A 21,754-nucleotide genomic window follows, 5' to 3' on the forward strand; every position below is an offset into this window, starting at 1 on the left:
AGGGAGCTGCTGTTCTTAACCCTCTTCGCCAGGGCTCTAGCCTCTGAAAAGGAAACTAACCTAGACAGACCCCCCACGGCCACTTCCCCTTCTCCCTATAAGGGGCCACTTCCTGGCACGTGACCTCCCATCAGCTCCGCTGTAGGGGTTTTCCACTGATGGCAGATCTTACCGGACACCAGTCTCATCCAGGGCCTCTGGAACAACAAGCCGCCCGTCCATGTGTTAATCTGACGTGCCGGGGTTTTGCCTGCAGGGTACGGGTACCGGCTTTTCTGCTGCTATTTTCCCTTGAACTATTATTAGTGGTATGATGGCAGCACTTGGAGCTCCCACCCGAGATCACAGCCCCGCTGTGCTAGGTGCTGGACGTACATGTAGCGAGAGATCCTGTTCCAAAGAGTTTAAATAGACTGGATGAAGTGTAAGGGGAAACTGAGGCACAGAGGACAGCAGCTTGCTCAGGGGCAATAGCAAAGCCAGGATTAGACCTGCTGTCTCCTGCATCATAGTTTGGTGCTCTGACCACTAGCACACACTGCCTTCCCTCATTAGCTGGGGCCACATATGGCTGTGGGAATGACAACAGGTTGCTAGGTGCTCCTAAGGAAACCATTCCCCCCTCCGTTAGCGCTGACCAGGAGACCACACTCCCCAAGAAAATCAAACACTGTAGAAGGACCCCCTAACTTCACAGCCATGCCATGGTAATCAGACTAGGAAATATGCTTTAATTATGGAAATTAATTATAATCGCTGTGAGGCAGGAACAGTCTCTTTGTTTGGTGTTTGTCCAGGTGGCCTGGGCCATGAGATGGGCTCTTAGTTGCTAGCACCCTACACCTCATAAGAATCTTAAGAATGCTGTAGTACTTTGAGTTTGAATGGTTTAATCGAGATTAGGGAATGACCCAAGCAAGAACGAACAAATGTCAAGTCTCTCTGATTGAGAGCACAGCGTGCGCAACTCCCTAACATGCTGCCTCCCGATGCAGCTGCTGGCCCTGCACAGACAGCCTTCAATATTTAAAGGCTCAGAACAAAGAGGTAGCAATTACCCAGCTCTGCATACCACAGAGAAGGCTAAATGGGTCTTTTTCCATCTCAGGGTCCTCCACCTTGCCTGGCTGCCTTTCGTAAGGGGAGTCCTGAGAGGCTGCTTGGTAAACATAAGGACAGATTGTTTTTAGGAAGCCCAGGGGCTGTTTAACCCTCTTGTATTCCCTGCGCACTGGCCCAGGAGCAGAGGCAGCGTCGCCTGGGTAAAAGATGCTGCAGATGCCACAGAGCAAATTTCTGTCCTCCACGCACTCCTGCCAGGAACAGCAGCAGTTCCACCTCCATGGTCTGGGGGCAGTTCTCAGTTCATTAGTGCAAAGTGGCCTGGGGAGAGTGGGAGGTGGGATTGAAACCCTCCCCACCCAGCTCATTGCAGCTCAGGTGCGTTTTCACTACGGAGTCTGCCTGGATGGGAGCAGCCAGGCTGCAAAGCCTTGTCCAGGTTCCTGCATCCTCACCGCTGCTGCTGGGATTTCTGGGGGCCCATCCCCTGGTTCTCTGGGCTGCAGTGAGTGGAGCTGCTCTGTGATTTGTTCCCTGTGAAAAGTGGGCAGACTCACCTGTAATGGATGCAGAGGGAAGCTGTGGGAAGGCACTGGAGGAGTCGTGACACCTGTGGGGTTTAGCCTAGGTCCACACTACAGAGGGAAAGTCTCTAACCCCAACTAGCCCAGGATTGGATCCAGCACTAAACTCAGGTCAGAGGCTTTGGCTGGAGGGGGTTAGGGGCAACAGCTAATGCTGCAGCAGAGACACACTCATAGAGGATATTAGATTTTCTACAGCGGTTGCCCAAATTCTTGCACTTTGCCGCAAACTGGGTCTGACCCAGTGTCTTGACACCATCTACTCCAGAGGAAGCTGTAAACTTGGGATGAGCCTTTGTCCTACAGCTGGCTGCAAAGCGGGTAGCAGTGTTCCTGGCAGGAATGGTGTTTTCCCCTCTCAGCTCCGATGGTAGCATGCCCACGCTTGGCACACCAGCCGCGTGTCGTCATCCTGGTGCGAGAGAGGGATTGGATTTGTTTCTTGGCTACTGGATTTCATTAAAATGCCCTCGGCAGTGAGCCAGCGCTCCCCCTCCATCCCCCAAAGGGCTCATTTGGTGCTAGCATTGGCAGCTGCTGCTAACAAAGCAGTGGGCTGTCTAAAGATGAAGTGGTTAATTAATTGAGAGAGTCGGTAGCTCCCATGAGCACTTGGGGTTTGGCCTTAGAAATGTCCTCTCTGTGTGGGTAGCTGGTAAAGATTCAGGAGGCCCCCCTCCCAGGTAAAGCTAAGGTGGCTGCTTGCTTATTTCTTTCATATGCTTTAATAAATAGCTTATTTTAGAGCCCCTTCTTTATACACCTCTCCTTGGGCCTTGTTCCTTTCTATTCTATCATCTCTCTCTGTTTGCATACGTAATCAGCAGCCCTGTCCACCTCTTATTTCTTTCCCAACTGAAACTCAAAAACCTCCCCTTGCTTGCTGTTAGGTTCTTGATTTCTCTCATGCCTTCTGCTGCTTCTGTTTATCTCTCATCACCATCTATGGCATTTGTTTGGACTTGCTAACAAAAGACACTGCAAATTAAACTGTTATGTTCTCTGGGAGCTTAGCGTAAATAAAATAGCAACTTCAGGGGAGGCTGTGTGTTCTAGTGGTTAGAGCGCTGGAGTGGCTGTCAGGAGCTGGGCTGTACTGCTGGCTCACTCCCCCCTGCCTTTCTTTGCCTCAGTTTCCCTATCTGTAAAATGAGGATAATAATACTGACCTCTGTTGTAAAGCACTTTGAGCTCTACTGATTTATTGTTTGGTTTTTTTTAGAAATATACCAGGCCACAAAAATGACACAGGCCTTATCTATGCACAGTTTATCTCAATTTTTAAATTATATCTTAATGTTTAAATATTCCTATTAGTTACAATTCAGACATAACAATTCAAATCCCAGTTACGTATTGGTATCTTAATTTAGTGAACCAGGATAAACCTGACTGCATTTGGTGTAAGTGCCCACATAAGGGGATTTGCACCTGTTTAAATCAGTTTAGCTAAGTCAATGCAACTGTGGCATATAGCCAAGGTGTGAGGGTTCTGATCTGGCAGGTGTTTGTGTGTCAGTAATTCAATGGGACCCACTACTCTGGGGGAAGTTACTTGTGTGTCTGCAGGATCGGGGTCTAACTCAGCCGGTTGGGTGACCCAAACACTGCCTAAAGGAAGGACTAGACTGTTTCCATTTCTCGGCGGTGCAGCCCGTGTTAAATCTCAGCTTACAGGGAACGGACATTCTGTTGCTGGGATCTCATTAAGCAATGGTGTCCACCTCTGGGATGGATGGGGGTGGAGGAGTGGGGAGCAGCACTGGTTCCTATGGTGAAAAGAAGAGGAAACTTGATCTCCTGAGTCCTGTTGACTTGAACACAGGGCGCCTAGCACTCAGGTGTCCCTGTTCCTCTGGGGCTGCTTTTCAGGTTCAGCAGGTTCTGAGATGGAAGATGCTGTTTCTGGTGACGGTGACCAAATGTCCCATTCAAACCCACTTATTCCTTCCCAGGTCTCCATTGGTTATAGGCAAGATTGCCCATCTCCAGCAACTTGTATTTCAGGCCTCAGCTCCTTTACCCCGAATCCCCCAAGTATTGCTTGAAGTATCTTATCCCCATTCCAGAGCAAGGCAAACTGAGGAAAGGAGAGGTGTGGTGACACACCCAAGCTCCCAGAATAAGGTGGTGACTGAGCTGGGGGTGGGACCCAGGAGTCCTGAGTCCCAGCCCCTCTCCTCCTAATCTAATTACTTGACATACTGCATGGCTAGTGCCTGGGCTATAGAAGAGATGGGTGAAGCCCAGCCCAAAAGAGGAGCCGCTGGAAAGAGGGAAATTGAGTTGGCCAAAGTCAGCAAGTATCAGAGGGGTAGCCGTGTTAGTCTGGATCTGTAAAAGCAGCAAAGAATCCTGTGGTACCTTATAGACTAACAGATGTCTATAAGGTATTCACCCGTGAAAGCTCATGCTCCAAAACATCTGTTAGTCTATAAGGTGCAACAGGATTCTTTGCTCCAAAGTCAGCAGTAAACTCTAATTCCCAGTCCTCTGCTCTAACCACTGGGCATGTGGATGCCTGTTAAGTTACACAGGCTACTGCTTTCACTGGACTCCCTTGCACAGCCCCGGAAGCTGGGTTGACTACCCTCCGGCAAAGTGCGGGCAGGACCCACTGCGAATGGGCTGATTGGGTGAAAGCACAGCGAGGAAAGGAGAGAAGAGTGTGTGTGTGTCCATCTGTCCAACCTTACGGCGGGGTCTTGCTGCTCCCTTAGATAAAGAGGGGAGAGTAAATCTGTCCCCCAGCAACCAGACTGCACAGGACAGGTGGCTAACTAGCCCTTTGCTTTTAAAAGTTTCCTTCTGCATCCCTTTCCTTCATCATGGCCTAGTGGATAGTGCACCAGGCTGGGACTAAGGAGACCTGGGTTCTATTCTGGGTTTGCTGCAGGGTGACCTCTGGTAAGTAATGTTGCCCCATCTGTAAAGTGGGGCTAATTGTACTGCCTTCCTCTGGAAAGCACTTGGAGATCTATGGATGGGGAGGTGTTATCTGTTTGAACGAGTGTAGCTGCTAGAGTTCCCCCTGAGACCTTGTGCTGCCCAGACATGTGTAGCGAGACAGATCTTTCCCCTAGAGTTTCTGCTCTACATAGGGACAGGGAGAAGGAGTCTTTATTAATTCCCCATGTTATAGATGAGGAAACTGAGGCACAGAGCAGGGCCATGACTTGCCCGGGGTCTCTCTCAGAGTCAATGGCAGATCCAGGAATAGAACCTAGCTTTCTTGGGGACCAGCCCAGCGTCCTCCCCATTGCGCCAGGGTGGGAGGGGGAATGGATGCTGGGAGGTACTTGTCCAAGGTGAGACAGCCTGGGTCTCCCACTGGGCCATGCAGCCCCTTTAAACTTCCAGCTTTACTCCAGCTGCTCCTGTGTGATTTGGGAAATAATCCTTCTCTGTTAACTCGCTAGAGGAAACTCCTATTGGCCTGATCTCACAGGGGTGGGGGAGAGGGGAAGGTAAATCTTTTATTAGCTCTCTTGCTGGGAAAGTGCCTCCCCTCCCCCCCGTTCAGAACAGAGGCCCGAGTGAGAACATTGCTGCTCTTGTCTAAACACTCATGTTTTTCTTCTGCGTCCAGCCCGTTGCATTTTCCGGCCCGTCTTGTGGGGCAGAATGAATTTATTTTGTGTTGGAGTTTTGTTTGTATAGAGTCCTGCCCTGAGGGGCGCTCTCTGTATATACACTCCACTCAGGAGCACTATATAATTCCTGGCTTGGTACAGAGTATCTTTAGTAGCGGTGGTATGTTTTAGCAGTGACTCATTAAGCCGTGTACCGCTGGCTTTTCCCTTTATGTGCACATGGCCTGGCCTTGGGTTCACTTAGACACTGGGTAGTGTGGAATGTTACCATGCCTTTAAAATTTTATTTTAAAAGCACTTTATTGGCTTACGATCTAACCTGTCCAATTTCTCTGCCCTGATCTCTTCTCCCCCGCCCTCCCAGGCATGATGATTGCTTTATTGTGTAGTTGGGAGAAAGAAAAAGCTCCCATGCAAAATCCGACTTTGTAGATTTAGAGGCTGCTGACTGCCGGCAACGGTCATTTGTTAGAGCAGGAGTTACTGCGTGTTAGCATTGGGGAGCGGGGAGGGAGGCTGGTTTTAGTGGATCTGACACTACCCTGGCATTCAGGAGATGTAGCTTCAAGTCTCTGCTTGCCGAACTCGCTGGACTGAGTGAAATCTGCAGGCCTGTGTTAGATATATTTTAAAGCCAGAAGGGACCATTGTGATCACCCTTCCGCATAGCCCATGCCACAGAGATTTGCCTAGCAATTCCCGCAGGCTTGCCAACTAGCTGATCCCTTCTGGCCTTTAGACATATGAAGCAAGCCACAATTCATGGCCCCGATCCTGTGAAACCAGCATGTGCACTGAGTTCCTGGGACTGCTCATAGGCTTGAAGCTGCAGAGAAGGTGCTCGTGTCACCAGTGGTCTGGTTTCGGGAAGGGGGCTGGAAAAGAAGCTGGGGCGAGGTGAGATAGAAAAGGGGGAGCAGAGACAGCGGTACAAAGACAGAAGGTTCCAGCTCCCTGGATTTCTATAAATAACCATTTGGGGTAAAGCATGGCTGCTCTGAAGTTACTGTTTCATCTCTCAGGATGGCTCTAGGGAATGTTTCTGTTGTTCACGGAGGAGCTAATCATAAAAGCATTGAAGCCACTGGCAGCCTTTCCACTGGTTCCCAGTATGGCCAGCCTCAAGCATTGGTTAAAAAAATCATGAGTGGGGCCTACAAGCAATGAAATTAAAAAAAAAAAATATTGGGGATTCTTTTCATTTGTCTTCTGGTTTATGATGTGGGGGAGTTTGTTTTGTCTTGTCTTTTCCCAAGAAGTTTTGAGGACTAGAAGCTTACTATTTTCTTTTAAATCAGACTTGAGATTCCTATAGACTCACGTGACTCCAGCAGCTGGGGCTTTAATAAGAAACATTAATTCTGTCACATGGTTTGTGATAAACTCATGAGCGTTGGCAGCGGGGGGTGGGGTGGGGAGGCTTTTGGCTCAGGCTCTGTATCTCTTAAAATGTACCTGTTTTTCTTTCTTTGAATGTAACATAGAGCTTGACTTCAAATGTACAAACCCACTGGGACTGTGTTCCTCAGAGGCTGCCCCTCTCTCTCTATTGGTTGGTCACGTGGGCAGAGCTATGTCCCGTTACATTGGTGTCAGACCAGTGCAGTTATTCTGGATTTACGGTGGTGTAAATCGGCACTGTCTGGCCCTGGGTACCCAATTAACTGACTGCACAGGCCTGGATTTCTGTTGGAGTCTGATCCTTAAGTGGTGGCTACTTCTGCTCCTGTCTTCCCTGAGATTTGCTGTAATGAGTTTAGGCACCTGTCTTTGATTAGATAATGCTCATTTGGATGAAGGCCAGAGTCTAATCCCTCTGAAATCCTCAACTGACCCTTCTCTGCACCTTTCATCTTTTCCCCAAAACTCTTTCATCTTAGTCTATTAATCTGGATTCTTCCCCACTCCTCCTGCAAACAAAGCAAGCGCCACTCCCTTGTATTTCAGATTATATTGCAGGTTTAAAAGGAAAATTGCTGTTGAAGTAGATTTAAAGAAAACACCAACAACCTAATTTCTAAATGAGAAGAGCTCTGTGCAGCTAGAAGGCTTGTCCTTTCCCCCTACAGAAGCTGGTCCAAGAAAAGACATTACCTTACCCACCACCTCTCTCTAATTTCTAAATGTCCATCTTCACCTACATTTGGTATTTATCTGCCTTTCAAAAGGAATATTTTTCTAGTGGTTACAGCCTGAGATTTGCCATCAGGACACCTGAGTTCTATTTCCGGCTCTGCACCTGGCACTCTGTGTGAAAGATGTCAAATTATTTAACTGTTCTGTGCCTCAGTTTCCACACACGTGAAATGGAGTTGTTAAAAACTTTCTCACCTTTTGTAATCATTTGATGAAAGGTGCCACATAGTATTGTGTGGATATCAAAGCACTTTATAAACTGTAGTTAATCTTCATGATAGCCCTGGTTAGGTAGGTAACATGTTATCCCACTCTTTTAGAGTGGGGAAACTGAGGCAGAATGAAGTGATTATCTATGGTCATGTGATAAATTGGTTGCTGCATCCGAAATAGAATGGAGAAGCCCCAATGGCAGTCATTTACCCTGCCATCCCAGAGCTGGGAAGAGAACCCAGGAGTCCTGGCTCCCCATCCATCGTCAGCTGGAATTGCTAGACTACACTCTCTTTGATAGAACTTATGTTTCTGTCTGCTGATTTCTAACCTTTAAAAAGATAACACCCCACCCCCATGTGCAATGCGCTCTGCGATCTGCAGGGAAACAAGTGACATTTTCTACAGCGGTTGCCCGAATTCTTGCACTTCGCAGCAAACTGGGCAAAGAGTCGTTGTCTTTCGCTCTTCCTTAAAGAGAAGTTAACAGCCCTCCCATAATTATTAATGTGAAGTATCAGCCTCGTCTTAATATTCACTTTGCTGCAAACCGGCTCTGCAGATTTTACACATGAATGATGCAAAACTGGAACGGATCCAGAGCCTCTGTCTTCCCCCCAGCCCCAGCTCTTGTTCTCTATCCATGGCAGAGAGCTGCTTTGCTGATTCCTAAGACATTGCCTTACTTCCCCTCCTTTATCTTACAAGCAATGAGTAACCATGCTGAGAAAAACTTCTGCCTCTGGCTTTTGTCATGCTTTTTAATGATTGTTTAGCTTCCTGCTTATGCAGAATCTACCAGGCAGGCAATTAATCAGAAGCCATATTAACTAGTGCTAGCCACCCTTGGGCTGCCAAACGGGAGGTAGTGTTTCCTAAGGGTTAGAGCAAGGGTGGTCTGGGAGTCGGGACTCCTGGGTTCTATTCTTAGCTGTGCCATTGACTCGGTTTGCGATGTAGGGTGAGGACGGTATCCTCTGTTGAGCCTTGTCTTCCCTAGAAATGAGGTTAGCTTGACATGACTCTAGCTACACTAACAGCAGAGACAAGCAATGTCTCACCTCGACAGCTGATTGCAGGTCATCCTGTTTTGATCAGGGTACCCACAACCAGCCGACATGATGTTAAACATGATGTTCTCAGTCTGTGCAGAGTCACGTTGCCTAGCACGACTTGTCCGAGGCCACATTCTGGGAGTTAATTTTGTCGCGGCGGTAACCCCAACGTGCCTCAGTTGCCCTGTAAACCTGATGCTGCTCGCTGGCTTGTGCTGGAAGGCTCTCCCGAAGGGCACGCGATGCGCTTTGATATCGATCATGCATAGTCTAGCTTCCTTCTGTCGCTGACAAACTCCCCATCCCTCTTTCCTGCGTTACTGTCCCGAAGCATTCAAAAATCCTGATCTTAAATAAAAGGGTTTTTTTGTCTTTAGGGTCACATTTTCAAGCTTTTCTCAAGACCTTTATTTTATTATGTTTTAAATTAGGGGTCGGCAGCCTTTCAGAAGTGCTGTGCTGAGTCTTCATTTAGTCACCCTAATTTAAGGTTTCACGTGCCAGTCATACATTTTAACATTTTTAGAAGGTCTCTTTCTCTAAGTCTATAATATATAACTAAACTATTATTGTATGTAAAGTAAATAAGGTTTTTAAAATGTTTAAGAAGCTTCATTTAAAAATAAATTAAAATGCAGAGCCCCCCGGACCGGTGGCCAGGACCCGGGCAGTGTGAGTGCCACTGAAAATCAGCTCGCGTGCCGCAGGTTGCCTACCCCTGTTCTAAATGAAAGCCTGGTTTCTCTCTCGACTCCAGGACCTGGGGCTCTAAGAAAATACACCCGATATCATGAAACTCATGGTAAAATGATATAAAGCTGGCAACAGTTAAACATGGCTTCTCTTCAGGTCCCAGCATAACCAGGGCCCTCCCCCTAGTCCTGTGAAAAGTTTTGTTTTAGTGTTGTGATCTCTGCAACACAAGACACGTCTATAGCTCCTACATAAACAGATTTTTCTTCTCAGATTTCTCCCCGTCAGAATGGTGGATTGAGAAATAATCTTGTGTTGTTTTTTTTTCTTTTCATGAAACGCTCTGGGCTGTAACAACTTTGGAGAACTCATATGTTGGAGCTACATTATGAGTATCTATTTAATCTTCAAGTGCCGTCTTGCTGAACAAGTGAAGCGCATTCTAGGTGATTGGGCTGGAGCACAGTGTGGTTTGGGTTTTTTTGTCTTCCTGTGAAATATTACGCATTGGCCACTGTCAGATACACCTGACCTGATAAACCAAGGGTCTGATCCATGACGTCAGTTCCTAGGAGCTGGGCATGGATGTGGGGAAGTGAAGCATACACCTGTGGTGGGCTTTTATTTTTCTGTCCATCCCAATTTGGGATATAAATAGGGCCCTACCAAGTTCATGGTCCATTTTGGTCAATCTCAGTCATAGGATTTTTAAAATCATCAATTTTGTGATTTCAGATACTTAAATCTGAAATTTCATGGTGTTGTAACTGTAGAGGTCCTGACCCAAAAGGGGGTGTGTGTGTGGCGGGGGGGAGGGGTTTACAAGGTTATTGTAGGGGCATCAAGGTATTGCCACCCTTACTTCTGTGCTGTTGTTTTCAGAGCGGGGCCCTCAGCCAGCAACCACCGCTCTCCGGCCATCCAGCTCTGAAGGCATCAGCGCAGAAGTAAGGGTGGCATGGGACGGTACTGACACCCTACTTGTGCACTGCTGCTGGCAGGGCATCACCTTCAGAGCTGGGCGCCTGCCCTGCAGCTGCCGGTCTCCGACCACCCAACTCAGAAGGCAGCGCAGAAGTAAGATTGGCAATACCATGGCCCCTCTACAATAACCTTGCGACTTCTCCATGACCCCCTTTTGGGTCAGGACCCTCAGTTTGGGAAACACTGGGCTGTCTCTTGGAACATCACATCTAATAAGTTATCTAGTCTGGGAGCCTGTCTAACATGCCGAACTCCAACCCTGCATCAGGATAAAGCAGGATTTTAGCAGATTATTCCAATTCCAGCACTTTGCTCCCAGGAATATCATGGCATAGCTGGACAATCCTCTTCCAAGGTTGTATTCTGTTGGTAAACCGATTTGAGGCTGGTTGGGGATCTTGCAAATAACAAAGAGGTCAGTGACTGAGCTGCTAGAGGAGAAAATGACTTGGGGAATGTTTGACTCTGTACACCGCTCGCCACCATCCCCACCTCTGTCCATGCTGCTCTCTCTCTCAGATCTTGATCAATATGATCTGTTCTTTTCTTCCAAAACAGAGGTCTGCGTGTCTGGCAGGCTGCAACAGGATGCGTGTGCCTCCTCTCTGTTTGTGTTCCAAGTATAATTATACTATGGAAGGCCCACTTAGCATCTCTGTAATTCTGGTGGTGGTTACACTATTGCTTATTTTGCAAGAGGAATGCCAAATCCCTTTGGGCCTGGAAAGTTCAGCTCTTGTTCCTAGGCAGGGCTGGCCAAATTCTTTGGAAGGAATAGTGCTCATGCATAAATCTAGCTGCTGCTTAAGGTGATATTGTTTGGGGACCGGATTCTTCCTGCTGTGTTGGGGTAACTGTTCCCATGTTTTGGCTGAGCTGGCAGGCTGAGTCATTTGATAAAGGAGGTGGTTTTTAGGGTTGTGTGTCTGTGTGGTTAAATAAACTTTAAAAGTCACCCTTCTTAAATCTTCCTCCTCCCTGCTGCTGTTGCTTGCAATTGGCTTTTATCTTGCCTTTGTGGGATCACAAGATGTAAACGCTTTGCAGTAGGACCACCCGGGTCTAATATTCTTGCAGAATATTTACTCTTTGTTGTGATGTTTAGAGGCAGACTGGGAGGATTTTGGTCACCTAAAGGGTGCTGATACGTGTCTAACGCATCTTTCCAGGGAAGGGAGCGTACAATAACAGTTCATTGTGTTTTAAGATAAGTAGGGAAGATCATCCACAGATCAGTGCAAAGGAGGCTTAGGAAAAAGCATGATGGACAAACGGTGGAGAACAGGGCATAATTCATCATTTTAAATTTTTCTAAGAAGCTAATTCCCTTAGCCAGGGACTGTGTGTTTGTATAGGAGTCAGTTTAGAGAAAATAACATGTTTTGATTGTTTCCTTGTAAAACAAATTCCAGACATCTCGCAGGTAAAAGAAACCACGGTGCATTAGCTCAGCGGAGACCAGGCATTCCATGAGAGGTTGTTCCTGCTTGAATGCTAGAGCACAGGCCTGGGTTCCAAGGTTGCGAACCTCAAGCAATCAAATACCATGTTGGCCCGCTCAGAAATAATGAGACTGGCTTGAAAAGAAAAGAAAATGAAGAAATGTTGGGGTGCTTTTTATTTTCCTTCTGGTTTTCAAGCTTTTCTTTGCAGCTGTGAAGGCTAGAAATTAGGATAATACGGACTGACTTTGTAAAGTACTTTGAGATCTACTGATGAAACGTGTTGTACGATCCCTAGCTAGGGACATAAGAACGGCCATTCCGGGTCAGACCAAAGGTCCATCTAGCTCAGTGTCCTGTCTTCCGACAGTGGCCATTGCCAGGTGCCCCAGAGGGAATGAACAGGACAGGTGATCATCAAGTGATCCATCCCCTGTCGCCCATTCTGAGCTTCTGGCAAACAGAGGCTAGGGACACCATCTCTGTCCACCCTGGCTAATAGCCATTGATGGACCTGTCCTTCATGAATGTATCTAGTTCTTTTTTTAACCCTGTTATAGTCTTGGCCTTCAAAACATCCTCTGGCAAGGAGTTCCACAGGTTGAAAAAAAAATACTTCCTTTTGTTTGTTTTTAAATCAGGTAAACAAAGGTATTTGTTTTTTAAATGACAGTGGAGATTCTCACACACAGAAGAACCTCAGAGTTACGAACATGTCAGGAATGGAGGCTGGTTGTAACTCAGAACAAAATGTTATGGTGGTTCTTTCAAAAGTTTAATGGAACATTGACTTAATACAGCTTTGAAACTTTACTATGAAGAAGAAACATGTTCCTTTCACTTTATTTTTAGTTTACATTTAACATAGTACTGTATTTGCTGCCTCTCTCTTTGTCTCTGCTGCTGCCTGATTGTGTATTTCTGGTTCCAAAGGAGGGGTGTAGTTGACCAGTCAGTTTGTAACTCTGGTATTCATAATGCCGAGGTTCTGTTGTAATGACATGACTCCAGAAGATGGGGTACACTTTTTTTAAACAAAAAACCTCCTAATATCCCATGAGACTCACCAAAAAATTATGACAGTTAGCAGCACGGAGGTTCTAGAATTCCTGGGGTCCTTCCATCGCTCTCCAGCTGACCTTGCACAAGTCACTATGCCTCAGTTTACCCCGTCTGTAAAAACAAGAATGGCAACACAGCAAAGTTTAAAAAGTATTGCTTATAAAACACGTTCTGGTCCTTTTAGATGAAAAGTGGTTTTGATAGGCAAGGAGTTAATGGGTCTACCCAGCCCAGGGAGTGAATCTCAAACAATATAATGTATGCAGTGGAAATTACCTCTCCAGGAACACAGCTCTGACCTTCCACTTCTAATAAGCTAGGAGGAATTCTGGAGCGGAGTCAATTGTACATTGGCATTGTCTAACTTTAAGATGGTTTCTCAGAAGCAATTACGTGGCTTCCTGTTTCTTTTCCAGAATCTATGAGACGTTAGATTTCCTTTTGTAAGAGATTCTGGGCCTTGATTCTAATGTACAGTAATAATAATACTTGCACCTCAGAGTGCTTTGCAAAGGGGGTCAGTAGCATTAGCCCCCTTTTTACAGATGGGGAAACTGAGGCACAGAGCAAGGACATGACTTGTCCGACATCAGCCAGCAGGACTCTTTGTGCCGCTTGGGCTTTATGTAGGGGCCCTAGGCTGCTGCAGTTTAAAGGAGTTCCTTTATGTGAATTGGAATCGGGACCTCTGGTTTGTCAAGAGAAATGGGCTGGCCTGGGCAGAGAGACTCAGGGTATGTCTACATCTACAATTTTGCAGCGCTGGTTGTTACAGCTGTATTAGTACAGCTGTATAGGGCCAGCGCTGCAGAGTGGCCACACTTACAGCAACCAGCGCTGCAAGTGGTGTTAGATGTGGCCACACTGCAGCGCTGCTGGGCGGCTTCAAGGGGGGTTCGGGGAACGCGAGAGCAAACCGGGGAAGGAGACCAGCTTCGCCGCGGTTTGCTCTCGCGTTCCCCGAACCCCCCTGCAAACCGCAGGGAAGGAGACCTGCTTGCACGGGGGTTCGGGGAACGCGAGAGCAAACCGCAGGGAAGGAGACCTGCTTGCTCGGGGGTTCGGGGAACGCGAGAGCAAACCGGGGAAGGAGACCTGCTTGATTACCAGAGGCTTCCTCAGGTATGCTGGGATACCTGCTTATTCCACGGAGGTCAAGAAAAGCGCTGGTAAGTGTCTACACTTGATTACCAGCGCTGGATCACCAGCGCTGGATCCTCTACACCCGAGACAAAACGGGAGTACGGCCAGCGCTGCAAACAGGGAGTTGCAGCGCTGGTGGTGCCCTGCAGATGTGTACACCTCCTAAGTTGCAGCGCTGTAACCCCCTCACCAGCGCTGCAACTTTGTGATGTAGACAAGCCCTCAGAGAAGTCTTTGTCTCTGTCAGTGGAAACACCAGGTGAGGTCATCCCGGCAGCTAATGAGGTTGTTAATCAGCCCATTGAGGATCCAGGTGAGCCCTGCCCTGTAGTCTGCAGCTGCAGGCTGTATTGATAGTCAGAAAGGAGTGGCAGCTCTGTGCCTTGCAATGCTGATAGCGATTAGAACAGGTGACTAGAGACAGGTGCTTTCTTTCTCTCTCTCTCTTTGGCTGCTTTCTTCTTGAATTAATTTATTTCTAGTGGATAGTGCACTGAACTGGGACATGGGAGGCCTGGATTTTATCCCTGGCTCTGACACTGGCCTGCTGTTTGACCTTGGGTGAGTCATTTCCCTGCTCTGTGCCTCAGTTTCCCCAGGGAACAGACTGTCTTTTGTGTGGTGTGTGTACAGAGGGATATGTTACACACATAGTGAGTTAATAGCTAAAGTGCCAGTAGGTGGCGATCAGGAACATCCTGGGTTTTCTAGGACCCAGAAAGCTTCCGGATGTGCATGGTGAATAGTTTCTGGTGGGCAGCTTTTGACACCTACGATGAGCCTTAATCTCTGTAGCTAAACTAATAAAAATCCCCCACTTAATGAGGTACCTGCTCCCTTCTGATCATGCTGCTAGAATGCAAGATGCCAAAGTGCTCTGCAAACCAGCCTCACCCACCTCCTGTGAGTTAGGTCTTGTTAGATGGATCGGAAGCTCTTTGGGTGCAGGGACCATGTTTTAGTTCTGTATTTGTACAGTGCCTTGCACCATGGGGCCCTGCCTGCTCCATGATGAGGTTTCCTAGGTATTGCCATGATGTGAATCTTGTATACCCATTTCACAGCTGGGGAAGCAGTTTGCTCTAAATTCACACAGCGCTGTGCAGAGGACTCAGGAGTCCTGACATTCCATGGGATCGCACTGGTGCACCTATCCCCATGGCTGCAACTGGGACATCTCCTCCCATGTAGATAAAGCCTGAATGTGTATCCTCCTTTCCTGCCTCTTCCCTTATCAGCCTCTGAGCACCGGCCATTATGGCAGCTTCCTAGGCTATTGTCCTGAGTGACTGTTGTCCCACCAAGAAGCCCCTGCTGAGCAGTGAATCTCCATCCCTGCCCCCCCTACAGTGTGTATTGCAAGTTTCCCTTTGAACTCCATCAGCTGCTGATCTGCCCTTTGCTCCCAGTTTGCAATCCTCCCCCCACTCCCCCTTACCCAGTTATAACCAGTCATGCTTTTTTGGGGTATTCCAGGAGAGATCTTGGGCAGGTTTTTCTGCCTGCATCTGAAAATCCAGGGGCCTGTTTGAGATGTGTGCCCTGGCCAGGTTCCTGGTTTGTGTACATTTGCTGCTAGGCAGAGTATTTTTTCCCCACTCTTCCTGTTAGGTGGTGATAGCCAGCCATTGTGCTCCACCCCAGAAGAAGCTGCATTTCAGGCCAAAGTGAGAGGTGAACCATGAGCTCCTTATCTGTCTCCAAGAGCTTTGCAAACTCTATCTGAAGGCTGAGATTGCTAGTGCTTGTGCAGGTGCATGCCATCTGAGCTGCTCTTAGGCCTGGCCCTCTCTCATTGTTTGAGAACACCTTGGCTCCTAAAATGTAACTTGGTCAATGAGTGACTGCTGGGGGTGGGGGAGCAGCCAGACCAGTGGATGCCAGTTAGGCTCCATTCTGTTTGCAGGGACTGCAGACTGGACTGGGTGCAGAGACTGGAAGCTGCTGTTTCAGTCCAGGTCTGGGTCTAAACTCCCCCAAGAGCTGGGGAGGGGGTTGGGTTATGTGTGAGGGTGTTTGTTTTAAGCCCCCTTTTGAAGGCTTGAACCCTGGGAAGGGTAAGATCAGACGTGCTTTTTGTCCGGCCCCCGCACCTTTGGCTTGGCAGTTCACAGCCCCAGCATCTCTGGACTTGCTGCATCAGTTATGCAAGTAAAACAAACTAGCTTGAGACCCTGCACCTCTCTCGTGAGAGAGGCAGCCCTGAACAAGGGAAGACCCTACTATAAACAACAATAAGTAGCAGGGCTGCTCAGAGATGGGGGCAAGTGGGGCAATTTTCCCCAGGCCCTGAGCCCCGCAGGGGCCCCCACAAGAATATAGTATTCTATAGTATTGCAACTTTTTTTTAATGGAAGAGGCCCCGAAATTGCTTTGCCCCAGGCCCCCTGAATCCTCTGGGCAGCCCTGCTAAGTAAACAAACCAGGCAGGGTTGGATGTCTTCCTGGAGGCTTCATCACGTGACACAAACTTTTAAAGCTTAATCCTGAATTCCTAGAGATTCCAGGGCGGGTTGGCAGCCCCCAGCTCCCCCCTCCTGGCCCCACTCCCCTTGTAAAGCCCAGCTCGGAGTCTGTTTGCCCAGGGCAGAGGTCAGGGACCGGGCTCCTCCCTCGCTCTCACAAAGATCAACTCAAGCGAGACGGTTTCGGTCGCTTCCCCCACCCCGCGGCCCCTGATGGGGATTCCCTGCCCCACTCACCCCTCCCCGCGTGGGAGGCTCAGCCTCTCCGGGGCCGCTCGGAGGTGGGTGGGCGCTGCCCCAGCCGGGCTCCGGAGAGGAGGAGACTGATTTGAATAAGCGAGCTGCGCTCCGAGCTCCGCGGCTCTTCGACTTCCTGCGCCGGAGCCCGGCTGAGGTCCCTGCTGCTAGCGCCGCCCGTCTGAACGCTCCGCTCCGGGGGCCAATCCCCCGCGGATCCGGATCCGGGGCGCCGGACTATGTCTCGGATCGAATCGCTGGCCAGGACCAGGATTGACCGGACAAAGGACATCGCCTGGAAGGTCGGTGCCCCCCCCCCTTGGGGGGAAAAAGCAGCTCTGCAATATCTGGGGCGCAGGGTGGGCGGGTTTCTAGGAGGGACCATGGGGGGTTGGGTCTGGGAGAGAGGGGGCAGCTGTTTGGGACGGGGGGTCGGGTCTGGGAGAGAGGGGGCAGCTCTTTGGGGCGCAGGGTGGGGGTAATCTGGGAGGGGAAGGGGCAGCTCTTTGGGGCGCAGGGGGGGGATCGGAGAGGGGACGGGTCAGCTGTTTGGGGCGCATGGTGGGAGGATCTGGGGCGAAGGAGGTAGCTGTTCCCCTTTTAAGTCTAACTGCGCCCGATCTGAAAGTTGAATCTTTTATTTTAAGCTTTCCACCCGAAGCTTGGGGGGCTGAGGAGAAATGGGCTATCTCTTCCCCCCCCTCCCCAGGGTTTCTGATCAATCTCTCCAGCATCGCCCCAAAGACCCCCTTCAGCACGCACCCAGATGGCATTCTGACTCCTGCCTTCAGCTCCGGAGGGGGTGGGGGTGATGGAGCGACACCCCCCCATGCTGGGCTGACTAGCAGCTCGCCGGGGTCTCTCGGCCATTAGGGGAGCGGGGGAATCCCAAGTCCTGGGCAAGGAGAGAACTTTACTGGCGTGTGGAGAGAGACTGTCTGTCTCTGCGCTTTGTGGCTCAGCCGCTGTCTGGTCTGAGCCCTCCCTTCCCTCGTGGAGGGGGGGGGGGCAGTAATCTGTATCTGGAGGGGCCCTGTAGCTGGTTCCTATTAAGCAGGCATCTGCAAAACCACTTAGGCTGGGGAGATGGTGCCTGCAAAGGGGCTGGGCAACCCCAAAGACGGAGCGATTTTAACTTACCAAGTGTGTGTGGAGGGGGGGGCCAGATCCATCAGCCGGGATCTGGATTTGGGGGGAGGGGGTCCCGTTTGGACCTATGCACTTCGGGCTCGGGTGCTGGTTCCGAGCTGGGGGCGGGGAGGGAGGCCCATTTGAAAATCCCACCTTCATGGCCAGCGGTGATTTTGTGTATTTGAATTCCCCCACCCCCAGTCTACAATGTTCTACCGGTTCTTTTTGTCAAGAGGAATCTGGAGATTGAACTCTGGATCCTGCACCAGCCCCGTTGTATAGGGGAGAGCCCCGGGAGGCAGCAGCCAGCCCATTGTATAGGGGGGAGCCCCGGGAAGCAGCGTAACTGTGTGGTGCAGTTGAGAGAGGGGATTTTTATACCCCCTTTTCCACCCACGCACCCACCCACCACTGCTTTCTTGTTGCTTCCCCCCTCCCACCTGTTTTTATACCCCAGGGGTGACACAGGAGCTGCTGCCACGTGGGGCTATTTATCAGCTCCGGCCAGGCACAATGAGGTGGTTTCCGTAGCCACCCAGCATGGTGGTTAAAATAGCGCTGAGCTTAAAATGCTGCTATTGTCCAGCCTTCCAGGGCCCCCTTTGCCAGCAGGCCTGGGGCTGCACAGGATGAAATCCAATCAGTCTGGTAGCCTTCTCTCCACCAGTAAAATGGGGGATCATTGCAAACAGGGGGCATGGAGAAAGGAAAAGAACCGGCACATGTGATTTCATAATAAGCTTTATCCTTCTAGAGTGTCTCCAAACCAGAGATGGGTTCAGGTCTCCATCCAGATTCCAGGCGTCCTCATGCTTTTGGGCCTGATGCTCCTTTGTACCAGGGTCCCTTTACACCGATCTGGCAGATAAATTACACCACACTGAGGCCTCTATCAGTTCCTTTACGCTTCCAGCCAAAGGGACCTTGGTGTAAAGGAAGATTAGACCTCTGATTTATTATTACAGTAGCACCCACAGGCTCCAGATCAGGCCCCCATCATGATTGGTGCTGTACGTACACCTAGTGAGACCTCTGTCCCTGCCAAATAGACAAAGGGTAGTTGAAAGGAAGGATGATTCCTCCCTCCTTTTGAAGGTGGGGGAAACTGAGGCACAGAGATGCCACACCTCTCCCAAGGCGGCACAGAGTCAGTAAGCCCATCTCGGGAGATGCTTGGAACCAGGGTTTGGGTTCTGAGTACATCTCTATACTAAGCTTCAAGAACAGTGGCAGATGGGGGAGGGGAGGAGTTGGAGGGGGTGTCTACCTGAGAACTGCCACTGGGAGGAGGTCTCCCTGCTAATCCCCAGCTGCTACAGTGCCAAGGAGGCTGAGAAGGGAACTGTAGCTCAGCTGGGGGTGGCATGTCCCTTCCCTTGCCAGCTCATGAGGCAATAGCTGGCCTGATGAAATGGGACCTTGGTATCTCGAAACCCAGAGCAGCCGTGTTTTTGTTGGCTGCTGGCTGCTGGGAAGCTTTGAGGCCCCAGCTGGTGCCATGAGAACAGGCAGGGGGGAAACACTGCACCCGGCAGACTGGCAGGATGCTTGTGTCTCTCGGAGGGGCAGATTGGTGCGCTTGGCACGAGAAGCTGACTGCTCTGCCAGCAGCATTGATTGGCAGGCCCTGGTGGCTGCTATGCTGACGCTGAAGAAGGGTGGAGCTGTGGTTAAGACATCAGTATCCGGACTCCTGGGTTCTATTCCTGGCTCTGGGAGGGGAATGTATCTTAGCGGTGAGAACAGGGGACTGGGTGCCGGAGACACCTGGGTTCTCTTCCTGGGTCCAGCGTGGTTAGAACGGAGGAGTGGGAGTCAGGACGACTGGGTTCTGTTCTCAGTTCAACCACTGCCTCAATGTGTCCTCTTGGGTGTCCAGCCTCCTTTGTGCCTCAGTTTCTCTATCTGTAGAATGTGTTACCGGGATTCAGGCTTAACTATCAACTGGTGCTGCTCTGTGTCCCCCTCCGGTGGCTGGTCTGCATGAGGGCTAAGAACCTACAACTGCTACCCTCAAATGGCATTGCTAGGAGAGCGTTCACTGGGTTCCTTTTAGCGCTGAATTTCCCAGGTTCAATCCTGCCTTGCGGTCAGAGTTCTTAGATGTGCAGAGAAGGATTTTTGTTGCTCACCGGCTCCTGATGGGATGTTCAAATTTAGCAGCCCTCGGTGCATGTTGGGAAGAAAATGCTGAGGCGGGGCTTTCTCAGGGCCTGGTAGGGGCGGGCTGGTCATGAGCAGCTGCGTATTGGGATGTGGGGGGAAGTGGTGGTTTGCATGTTGGATGATTTCATCAGCACCCTGCTTGCCACACCCCAGCTGGGCTTGGGGTCTAAATGCATTTCCTCTCCCATGAGGCTGGATTGGGGGCAGAGCTGCAGTGGGTTTGACCGATCCCAGGCGCTTGGAGAGTTGCCACCTTCCCCTCCTGGCTCCTGCTCCCTGGTTGCAGGCTGCTGCCACCAGCTGTCACGGTCTTTAAAATAGTCACCCCCATTCAAAGCCTTGAGGAGCTAGCTTGCAAGGCGTGGTGGTGGCCCGTGCCTGGGATCTCCCCATGCATCTCTGCCAACTCCCCTCAATCCACCCTGCCAAGCTCACACACACACACACCCTCTTGCGCTAGCTAGAGCCCTAGGTTTTTTGGCTGAGCGGGGCCTGCCAAGAATAGGCAGAGAGGGGGATGAAGATCGCCACACCGGGCATCTCCTGGGAGGTCTGGCTTCCTAGCAGACATGCTGGGCACCAGCGGCTGCTGAGGTTGCTCCCAGAAGTCCCTGAAAATGACCTTGGATGAATGAATTTGCTGGGATTTTGAAGAGCAGGGGTCTGGTCCTGAATCGAGGGTGGTCAGAAGAAGCCTTGAATGTGGGGCCATGACCCTTTTGGGAATGGGCCATGGGAGAGCCATTCGGGGGTGGGGGGGACGGGACCATTGCTAACTGCATCTTCTGCATGGGTGGAACCAACACTTTGTGGATCTGGACCTTGTGGGAAAGTCTCTCTCTGCAGCGCTGGGCCCATCTCTGCTTAAGATGGAGGCTTCCTTGGCACTGGAGATTCCAGCTCTGGGGGCAGTTGGTTGGGGCAAACCCCTAGTGCCTGTCTCTTGGGACTCCCCACTGGGACTTTGCTTCTCGTGTGTGTGTGTGTGTAGGTAGGGGGGGATTAAACTGGTGTCTGAAACCCAAGACCAAGCCAGAGAGGGCTGGGGTTGGTGTGGAGTGACTGTGGGTGAAACTGGGCATAATAGACAGCGAGGGTTAGAAACAGCTTTGACTCAGACGTGGATGGAGTGTGGGAGGTGGACCAGTGTTAGCATCTCCCGCGATTTCGGTATTTTGGTGTGTTTCCTTAAATCCCCAGCTCCTGGTATTATGTGAAATATGCCTGAATCTCTGCTTTCATCTAAAATTCCCCCCCCTCCCCCCATGAGTTTCTCTCTCTCATGGTTACAGAGAAAAGCTTGAACACTTGACACCCTTCTCTCTTCTCATTCCCCCCCCCCCGCCCAATTCTCAAACTCTAAAGGGCAACTAAAAGCATCCCTGCCTTATCACTGCTTTTTAAATCTCCTGGTTTTCAAATCCAATCTCACGATTTTGCGGTGAGGAGAGGGCCCTGACTTGTGAATGTTGAAGGTGGGGGGCAGGCAATGCTGGCTCAGCCTTGTTTACTCCATACCGGGTCTCTTGCGTCTACCAGCACTGTTGTGCATCTGGCATAAAGGGGCTGTTGTGAGCTGGGGTCTTGCTGGAAAGGTGAAGTCATGGGGGCTGAATGGGAACCTATGATTCTGAGGTTAGCGCCTCTGCTTTCATCTCCTGCCTGAAAGGAGCCAGTTGTGCTCCTGGTCAAACTCTGCCTTGGCAGGATCTCCCGCCCCTGAAACTCTGCCGGCCTCTCCCTGCATGTCTGGGTTTGAGGGCATCTTTTGTTGCAAAGTTAAGGGTA

General features: G+C 50.1%; 1 protein-coding gene and 1 long non-coding RNA gene across 5 annotated transcripts in view; one reads left to right on the forward strand and one right to left on the reverse strand.

Annotated features, from left to right (window-relative positions):
* The window catches only part of ARHGEF2 (Rho/Rac guanine nucleotide exchange factor 2), a 129,092-nt gene that overhangs the window by 54,024 nt on the left and 53,314 nt on the right, over window positions 1-21,754 (forward strand). The window contains exon 1 of one of the 4 annotated variants that reach the window (XM_030542027.1): window positions 16,803-16,971. The exons of the other annotated variants lie outside the window; for them this stretch is intronic. Within the exon in view, the coding sequence (XP_030397887.1) occupies window positions 16,909-16,971 (63 nt within the window). The 5' untranslated portion in view covers window positions 16,803-16,908. Of the gene's footprint in view, window positions 1-16,802; window positions 16,972-21,754 lie in introns of those variants that run through there. 4 annotated transcript variants of the gene reach the window in all.
* On the reverse strand, window positions 6,049-16,754 carry LOC115639357. Its single transcript, XR_003997649.1, has 3 exons — window positions 16,670-16,754; window positions 12,830-12,935; window positions 6,049-6,114 (listed from the first exon to the last, which is right to left on the reverse strand). It is a non-coding gene; the product is annotated as an uncharacterized LOC115639357 (long non-coding RNA).

Source organism: Gopherus evgoodei, chromosome 24 (assembly GCF_007399415.2).
Source record: "Gopherus evgoodei ecotype Sinaloan lineage chromosome 24, rGopEvg1_v1.p, whole genome shotgun sequence".
NCBI lineage: Eukaryota > Metazoa > Chordata > Testudines > Testudinidae > Gopherus > Gopherus evgoodei.